The sequence below is a fragment of the Rhyacophila brunnea genome, unplaced genomic scaffold, assembly GCF_057557595.1.
Source record: "Rhyacophila brunnea isolate RB1 unplaced genomic scaffold, BYU_Rbru_1.0 scaffold_24, whole genome shotgun sequence".
Classification (NCBI taxonomy): Eukaryota; Metazoa; Arthropoda; class Insecta; order Trichoptera; family Rhyacophilidae; genus Rhyacophila; species Rhyacophila brunnea.
Genome location: NW_028232904.1, coordinates 11,493,294 through 11,503,655, shown reverse-complemented (window position 1 = coordinate 11,503,655; position 10,362 = coordinate 11,493,294). Strand labels below are relative to the sequence as shown.

General features: G+C 33.1%; 1 protein-coding gene across 1 annotated transcript in view; it reads left to right on the top strand.

Moving 5' to 3' along the window:
* Positions 1 to 3,691: 3,691 nt before the first annotated feature.
* Positions 3,692 to 10,362, top strand: part of LOC147069033 (uncharacterized) — a 37,530-nt gene continuing 30,859 nt past the window's right edge. The window contains exon 1 of the mRNA XM_085950965.1: positions 3,692 to 3,902. Coding sequence (XP_085807091.1) covers positions 3,876 to 3,902 — 27 coding nt within the window. The 5' untranslated portion in view covers positions 3,692 to 3,875. The remainder of the gene's footprint in view (positions 3,903 to 10,362) is intronic.

The window sequence follows — 10,362 nt, the reverse complement described above, 5'->3', positions numbered from 1 at the left end:
CCACCAATGACATATTAAATGGACAACTCATTTCATATCGGCGAGCACGAGAAATAGTGCATGAAACTCATTCAAAGATGTATAGGTAGACGTCACGTGATCATATGACGTTGCATTTCCATTATACGATATCACGCTTTGAGAATTCTGAGTAATATAGCCTTTATTGTAATAGCGTATTAATGTCACCGCGTTAGAAATAGATTCTCGGGTTACTTACGTCTCTCGGAGATTCAGCGAAACGCTTCCAGGCGCAAACTGGGAATTTTGCCCTTAATTAATAACTTTAAATATTTTTGTAACTCGTTATTAATATTATTATTCTTTTTGTTGTGTGTATAATAAATACATGCCTTTTATCAATTAATAACACAGTTTCGAAGTATGAATACAAAAGTAAGTAGGTACCTATGATAATAATAAAGAGAACGGAGGTAGATAAATATAACAAAAAAAAAATAGTCAAACACAATTAAATTTTCATTGAACGCCATTTATTTGAGATAAAAACAAGTTATAAAAATATGTTATTATTATATGTTTGACGTATGTACCTTTATACATTTATTTTCAAACAGGCGATACCAGTTTCATCATTACGACATTTTCAACTGAAAGTTGATTCGTGGAAAATGTTATAACAACGATACCCGTATATTATCAAATCATGGTAATGATAACAATGGTATTGTTAATTTAATTATTATGACAAAAACAATGAAAACAAAAAATATCAAGAAACAAGTTATAAAAAATACACGATAAGCAGACCAAACGTTGCTTAGGAGCGCCACATTATGAGGGGCGGCATATTATGGAAGAAATACGAATATTACGTAGTTTTGAGAAAAGTTGTTTGTCCAAACAAAATATTCTTTGCTACGGCGCTAACAAACCATACAGTGTACAAATAAATATCAACGAATATGTAATTAGATTTTCACGTTTTGATCATATTGCTTTGCTTAAGATGTTTGAGATTAAACAATAACATATGATGGTTATTGAATTGCAATATAATAATTTGGTATAATTTGAAGCAGCGTTTAATAAGAATATTTTGAAACTGAAAATTGATCCGTTGAAAATGTTTTAATGAAAAAACCAGTATCAGTTTATTGGAGAAAATATTATTTCAGCATCTAAATCAGGGGGGGGGCAAACTGCGGGCCGCATGTGGCCCGCCGGGTATTTTTTTGCGGCCCGCCATCATTAATTGTACTTCTGATTACGAATAACTTTTTTATAATTTTTAAAAAAATATAATAATACTAATAAATATTATAAATATATAGATTAAAATTTGAAGAATTTGTTGTTTCGTAAATGTATTATCTCAGTATGTCTTCCTTGCGTCTCATCTCACACTATGTAACCACGTGACACATTTAAATACTTTTAACTCCGCGTTGTATGAAAAAAAAATATATGCCCATGATATGGTAAAAAGTTTGAATGGATTTCAATTAAAACTCAAGTTATTCCTTCGACAAATATCGAATAACAACGTGGACCACTTTCCAACTTTGAAGTTGCTGAATATACCAGAATATAAATTTGAAGAATATGGTAAAATTATTGAAGCTCTGAATGACGATTTTTCACAACGATTTGGTGACTTCCGAAAAATTGAGACAAGTTTAGAAATAGTACGCGATCCATGTTCAATAGATGTTGATAGTGTACCGACAGAGCTACAACTTGAGATTACTGATCTGCAGTATGACACTGATTTAAGAGAATTGCAAAGAAATCTCAAAATTTTACAATGCCCTTAATTGTGACAAATTCGCTCAACTTAAAGATTATGAAAGAAAAATGTTCGTTATTTTTGGATCTACTTATATATGTGAACAAACATTTTCGAACCTCAATAAAAATTCTTTACGATCAAATATCTCCGATGCCCATTTACAAGCAGTTTTGAGAATATCAACTACAAAATTAACTCCTGAATTTTGAAAAAAAAAGGTAAAAAATGTACAGCAGTTTCATTCTTCTCATTAATTTTTTTGTAATGTTTATTTTTCGTGATAACAAATAGTGTATATTATCTAAAAATGGTATTTTACTTGCGGCCCGCCGCTCATTTTTAATTCTTGAATTTGGCCCTCCATCCAAAAAGTTTGCCCCCCTCTGATCTAAATGATAACAATTCTATTACTATTTTTTTAAATATTATAGAATCACAACAAGAAATGACAATACAATCAAGAATCAAGTTATAAAAAATACACGATTAACGTTATATTATAGGTGCATGTTTTAATAATTCAGAGAGCAAGCAAACAGAGAAAACAACAGAAAGTAAATAGAAATATTCATAAAAAGTAAATGGAGCACATGCTATGAGATTAATAACGAAACCAGTATCGGTTTATTGGCAAACATAAAAAGTGGAAAATACTATTAAAGTATGACAATGATAACAATTCTATTACGATTCATTATGGCGCTCTAAGAAGAAATAACCGTAATAAACAACAATAATTAAGTTAACAGATAAAACAGAAGAAAGTAAATGGAAATATTCGGAGAGTAAAAAAAACAGGTGATATCTTTAATTTAAAATATAGTTCTGCATGCAATTAACTAAGTAGATATATTAAAAAAAAAAAAATGAAATGTTTTCTATCAAAATGATCAGAACATATTACACATTCATCCGATGGTGTCCAACATGGATCGCATCTTAATACTCTAAGTATATATGAGTCGTATAGTTCCTATATATGATAAATCCACTTTTGGTCAAAATTACGGAAATGATGACATTTTTTTCTACCGCCAGCGCTCCACAATTTGGTTCAGTTGATCGGTTCCTAAAGGCTATAAATTCATATGAAAAGAGAGTTTCAAAATCACGATGAATTCCTATTGGCGATAAATCCACAGTGCGGTTTGTTCCAAAGGCCGATAAGTCCATGCGACCTTGTAGAAAGCTAATTAGAGAATATTTGTATAAAAACAACACACCACCATAATATAAATTCAATCATATGTTCTCATAATAAAAAATAGTATTACTTCGTCCATATTAATGTCATTGACGGTATGTATGAAAAAATTGCTTGCAGAACTAAATTGGCATGGAGTGAATTTGGGCGTCTGAATAGTATTTTCAAAAGTGACCTCCCACTGCTAACCTTTTAATTACCAGATTTAAATAACATGTTAATTATATCTAATGGTCAAGTACTCCAAATGCACTAGTCGCGTTGTTAGCACTAAATGAGTTAAGTGAAAAGTGTTCAACCATGTGTGCTACCAACACTCATGTATTCATATTATGAAACATAGACTCAATGTAAGAGAAATCCAAAAATTACGAGTAGCGCAGTAGCATGGAAAGTGTATGTTGGGCATAATGCATAAAGATCACAAAAGGATCCATAATTCATTTGCATATTATGCTATGACAATTGTTGAATTATTTTGGTTACTGAAGGGGAGGGGAGGTTATAGCTCCACTAAAAGTGCTGTCATGGAGTCAGAAGAAGATTTCAAATGGAAAAGTATTGAAATTAATATTTGTAGACACTACATTGTTTTATCTAACTTTGTATTTGTCTATTTATAATTCTTGCGCAACTGAAATATTTTCATAAAAGTGAAAGAGGTTGTTTTTACACAGCATCCCTATTTTTGTGTTATGGCAAGATTAGATCATCAAAAATCTGCTCATTTCCGTACAGGTAACACCGCTGTGATTTGATTGCTTGACAGCAGAAAATTAAATAGCGGCCTGTCAGATAAGAAACAGAAAAACCAACATTTAAATTATTATCAGTGGGTGTGTTTTATCTTAGAATGCGAGGGAATACTCTGGATATAAACGAAATAGTAAACACCGTTGACAGTTTTGAAAATAATCTATGTTTCCAGTTAGGAAAGTAAAAAAAGTGAGTATTTTTTTTTAATGTTTTTCGCGAAACATCGATAATACAATCATGTTACATTGACAATGGGTTATTTTTGTTACTGTTTCTACCTATTATAAAATAGTAAATAATTTAAAAATAGAATTCCGGCATATTGGAGGCGTTCTAAAGCAAATAGTAATTATTTATGACATTGAAATCGATGTTATTTTATCAAGATTAATAATTATCTTTTATTGTAAATAATAATGAACGCCTTTTATATTTATTTTAGCGTAGTTACTATAGAATAAATAAGCACTTATTTTTTCAATGTTTTGATTTATGCTTTTATTGGTTGTGGAGATAATCATCTGGATTATAGATATACATTTTTCATGGCATTTCATCAGTGACGTCCCGTGGGGGTAGGCAGATTGAGCGTCGCTTGGGGGCGGCAGTTACTCGAAGGGCGGCAAATCGATAAAAATAGTTTGGTATATAATATAGAAATAGCAACCTAAACTTAGTAATAACAAAAATATCTTTCCATTAAAAAAATTCAGCTCACTGGTTGGAAACAAAATGTATTAATTGACATAAAAGGTTTAACAGGACTGTAATTTTTTGTCGATTTCGCGATGTCTAGTTTACTTCCGTTTCCTTGGTAACCGACATATATTCATATGAAACGACACATAAAAAATACTGTATACAAAAATGTGGCGGCATTTTGTCTAGGGACGTCACTGCATTTCATTATAGAATATTATTAAAAAAAAAATAAAGCTTTGGTACAAGTCGGTTATAGGGAAGCCAGCGGTAAACACATTGAAAATAGCTGTTATACTAGATTATATGTTAGGTTGGGTTAGTTTAGGTTAGGTTAGGTTTTCATTCTTGAATTCATGAATTTTGCCAAAATCGGCTATGACAATAGCGCGGTTCCCACCTGGCTTCCCCATAACCAACTTGTACCAAAGCTTTTAATGAAAAATTTACAGTCATTAAATCGGTAATATCCTAAATTTGTATGTCAATAATTATTATGACAGATACAGAGAAATGGTTTCCATAGATAATTACTTACAATTTTTTTTAAATTAGGGCTATTAGACCTATTAATAATTTTAGACAATGTTTGTCATTAGAGTTGGAAAAATACTGTACTTATGTCCATAGCATAATCGAATGGGCAACAATAATTACCTATATGATAATTGTTATCGGTTGAATGAGTACTGCCTAGAAACAGTAACCAAACAATTTATTATCTATCTACATGTTTTTTGTTAAGGCCGTACATCAGTTGAGGCACGGTCTAAAAAGATTGTTGCTAGGCGATGCGCGGATTGCGGGTCGCGGGTGCAAATGACGCCTGTCAAGCGAAACATTATTTGTCATATAAATTCAACATATGTCCATTTCATGTTCTGTTTATTGTTCTATTAATAACAATAATAATATATTCATTGACATGTTTTCTTTTTAAAGTAAATGGGTAACGTTTTTAGTCATCTTTACACGATTTAAAGATTAATTGGCCCGTTGCCATCACGAAGCAAAGTGACGTGCTTCTAGCTCGACATTCTCTCAGTGAATGCGAGCGAGTCCAAAATTTCGTTGCGACTACAGTTGAAAATTATTTGCCGTTTCACTGATGCGTCACCTTAATATCTGCTAAAGAAAAAAGAATTTTTAACATTATTATTAAATAATATTCCCTATTACTGTCGTCAGTTATCGCAGATTGTCAGTACCAGGAATTGAAAGGAAAACATAGTACTTAATTACTAATATTATAATAAGTATTATTTTTAGTGTGCATCATGATAATGTTACACCCACGGTGGCCACGCAGCTTATGCATTGGACTATCATGCCGTGGGTCTCAGGTTCGAATCCTGGGTCTGGCAAGTACACATATTGTTTTTCAATTTGTGTGTGAGTCAGGGTATATACCTAATAGGTTGAGCAAGTGGCTGACATCCATTTCTCGTAAAAAAAACAAAAATCTGTTAATACAAACCTCTACCCTGTGGAGGCCCATATGATCTTATTTGGATCGGACATGGTCGGAAAAAAAAATGATAATGTTATGGAATTGTCTACTATCTACATTGATAAATTATAATACCACTGGCGACAGCCTTGCAAAATATGGAAATGAAAAGACAATGATTGGGTCTAGAAGCACACCCCTTGAACCCCTCACCTAACCACTCCACCACTGCTATCTGGCGACATATTTACTTACTCATGATGAATCGCTAGTGTGATATTTTAGAGAAGTTATAACTTTCGTAATCTTGGAATCTCAAATATTTATCTTCATTACAATAAAGTCCAGATTGCTATCATCCACTTTTTGATGAAGAAATATGATCACTGTGACAATAGTCTAATGAGGGTTTTAAAGAGTTTTGATCTAAACAGGAAATTTTAGGTCTCCTTGTGAAACATTCTATATAAATTATATTTGAGAAAACTGCTTTGACGACATCTATTACATTGTGCCGCATATTCGATGCTTGCATTCTGACGGTGCTGCTTTACGGTAGCGATCATGACACCTTATGAAGGCTCAGAGCAACCGTATACTGACCTTCGAAAACAGATGTTTGCGATGGATACTGGGTATGACTTAAGGAGTAACGAGGATATAAGAGAACGCACCAAGCAGCCTCTAATCACGCCGAGAGTGAAGAGGCGACGTTGGACCTGGCTCGGCCACGTGCTGCGGATGCCAGAAGAGAACTTCAACCTGGCTTGCCTGTTCTTCAAGACAACTGGATTCCGGCGTCCTGAAAGGCTGCTAAAGGCCGATGCTAGTTTGATCTGGAACGATGCAAGAAGACTGGCGAGCGACAGGGATTCTTGGAGGCGCCTCGTGGTGTCCATATGCTCCAACTAAGAGGTGGATATGGCCGAAGAAGAAGATTACATTGTGAAATTTCAGGATGTGGTGGTCATGCCTTTGGGTACCGGTGACAGTATTTGTCCAGCGCTTATCCACTCGCCGAGCAACATGTCCGATGCCAGATGCTAGACCATAAATTTAGTAGCATTTCTTTTAAGAGCATTCTTTTGTAAAACACGAAAGGGGGTATAATATTTCACTGTGTAAAATATTTGATGTATGTTAAAATGAACAACGAATGTGTGATGGCTTATACATTTATGTTTCCAGTTTTTTAATTTCTATTTTTGTAAACTGGGCGGCGATTATTATACAGATTTCATGTTCTTCATGATCTACAATCAATAAATTTGTTGGTTAATTGGACATACATATGCAGAAAAGATCCAATCCACAACCTACTAGTTTTGAGATATTTGAGGAAATAAAAGATTGGATAAATAAAAAATCACACTAAACTACCAGCTTTCAAAAGTTATCGTAAATCATGGAATGAATATCTATCTTGCTAATGATGTACAGTTTATTCGAAATTTACATTTTTTCATTAATGAGTTATATAGTAATTTATGGGGTTGGATCATTATTGCTGAAACGTGTTTTTAGAATTTAAAATGTAAAAAGAATCCAATGAGGATCTTTTATGAATTTCTATTATGATTGGAAACATGCGTGAAAGATCCAATCCATAACCTACGTTTTGTTTTATGTAGTACCTAACAATGGAAATTCTCGATCATTTTTTTTTTATTATTATGTAAAAATTTTGTTTTGTTGTTATCTAACAATTTTTTTAAAAGGATATTTTTAAATAAAACAATTATTAAAATACAAAAAATCAGTGTGTGTACTTATGTACGCGCGTTAGAAGTTATATTTCTTTGGCGTAACCGAAAAAAACTCTTGATAACCTAGATTCTTCGACTAGCTCTTAATTATCTTGTTAAATTACACACTCAAGAAAAAGGGCCGCTTATTGGAACGCCGTTGGTTTATTTCTATACACTTTAACTTATATTACTAAATTTTATAATTATTTCTCTTTGTTTTTATTTTTCAAGTAACAACCGTAGCTCTGGCGTTTAATCGTTTGCTTACGTAAGGAATTGCAACTGGCCGACAATAATAAATTCGTTGCCTAGGAGCTATAAACGGAACAATTCTACTTGCTAACTTGCGTTTGTATACAGCTGACTGATTCGCAGCTAACTTCATGCTGTCGCGCACTTTCGTAACGGTGTGCGCGCGCAGCTCTCAATATCACTCTCTACCAAACGCCCCAAAAGAAGTATAAGGTTTATTTATATGAAACTTATTTGGTAAACAAACTATGAAAATGTTTTATTTACAATATATCAGAATGCTTCATCTTCTAGGACACAGTCTAATGGACCACCATAACCTACGATGTCATCATTATAGTTTCTTCGCAATTTAAATTATCATGAAATGATTTAGCATCTGCAGGTATCAGATACATTATTGACTTAATATCGTTAAGTTTGGCAGACAATATAAGTTTTCCCTGTGCCACAGTGGAATCAAATGCTCAAAATGGATTTTTACCGGCCTGCCCTTCACCATTTGCTTTAAGCAAACTTCTGCTTCGGAACCGTCCATTTTTATGAAAATATAAAAGGGTTGGTCCGTTTTATACAAATTTTCCTGGTTATTAGTGATCCAATGCCATATAGACAAAATGTTGCCATTGCGAAAGTTAGTTTCAAGAAAGATCCAAAGGCAATTGGATCTTTATACAAAAATGTATGTTATTGGAATCAAGACTAATTATCACTGGACTCTTTTCGCAAAATGTAAAATTGAAGATTTGCATTTTGGCATTATTTTAGAAATGGATTGACGCGAAAGGAATAACTTTATGGGCTGGATCTTTTTTTACATATATGAGATATCCTCAATCGGATTATTGAATAAATTTAAAAAAGATCCAATGAGCTTTGGATCTTTTCTGCATATATACGTCCAATTTATTGCCGTTACCTGTTATAAAAGATCTTTTATGAAAAACATACAGTCAAACTTGGTTATTACGAGGAAGACGGGACCGACTGAATTTGCTCGTTATAAGCATTACTCGTTATATCAGAGAATAGGTATTTTTAAATGAGCGGTCACATAACACAAAAAGTCGCAATTCAAACAAAAATACACGATTAGAATTTTCCCCGAAACAAGAATGGCATTCATTAAGTAGAACAGAAGTTCTTTATTGAACGCTGGTAGGTACCTACTGACTTCACAAACCTTGGATTTTTTACATGCATTTCAACCATATGCGTGGATACTTTTTCAATATTGTCGGCGAAAACACCAATTAGGTAGGTACTTAGACACTTAATTAGTGTCTTAAATGTAATCTGATCCCAGCGGCATCCTGTCTGGTCGGATTTTATTGCTTAGCGTCGAAATGTTTTTAAACAATCGACACATTAACCTATATTAAGCCTATATTAAGTATGTGATTTCACGCTCCACAGACAGTATTTTTATTTTGTTTAACTTCTGTGTTTCATAATAAAAATGGCAATAAAAAATGAGTTTTATGACTCTTTAGGCACCTATTTTACAACACCAGATTATTTTACAACACTAAAAAAACCGTAATAAATCAGTCATAATGTCAAAAATATCTGAACAAATAAATTCTATATAATCACTTACCATTTAGAACAGATCTGCCATTTTGCTTTTATGTATATGGAGCACTGCAAGGCGCACGCATTTCGATTTTAGTCACGGTCGTGTTTGATTTAAGTATAGAACACTTCACAAGTGGTAATAATTTAATCACACATAATGTTTTTTCCCTGAGTAGGGTAAATATAGCACAATTTTAAACTAAACAAACTTTTAATGGAGCATTTGGAGCAATAACTCATATCTGTCCCTAGACATCGTCTGACCGAAAATGGGTGCACTTACAAAACAATCCGTACTCCACTGTTCTTCTAGTGACAAATGTTTGTTTTGTGTCATGAGCATTGACACCGCAAAAAATGCATATAGTTCTGATACAGTTGTATCGATCCAATTATGAGAACGTGATTTTGGTCCAAGTTCTTGAGTGTCATACTGGTAGTGGAAGTTTGTTTGTGGAACTACCTACAGCATTATATCACGGTTTAAAAAATGTTCAAAAAAAGACACTCAGGCGATGTCTCGGTCAAATCGCTGTTTGCTATGCCGGATTGAAAATCATCAAACTCATACACGATCGGAACATGGGGTCCGGATGTCCATGTTCTCAAGTGTTCAATTGGCTCTTCTGATATACCTACATCACTGAGGTCAGATGGTTCCAATTCTTCTTCGGACATTTCGTAATCGGAGTCCAATTCCTCACTTAAACCAGCCATATTGAAGTTTGAAAAAAGTTCGAAACCAAACACTCACACGATAACAAAGGTAAAATAGTCCAAAAAAATATAGTTAAGACACTTTACAACAGTTTAATACACATGAACGGTATAGTTAAAAACACAAACAATAATACAAAATATTTGTAAATATTATAATAAAATTCACACAATGCAATAGATCGCGTAAAATACGTAATATTTT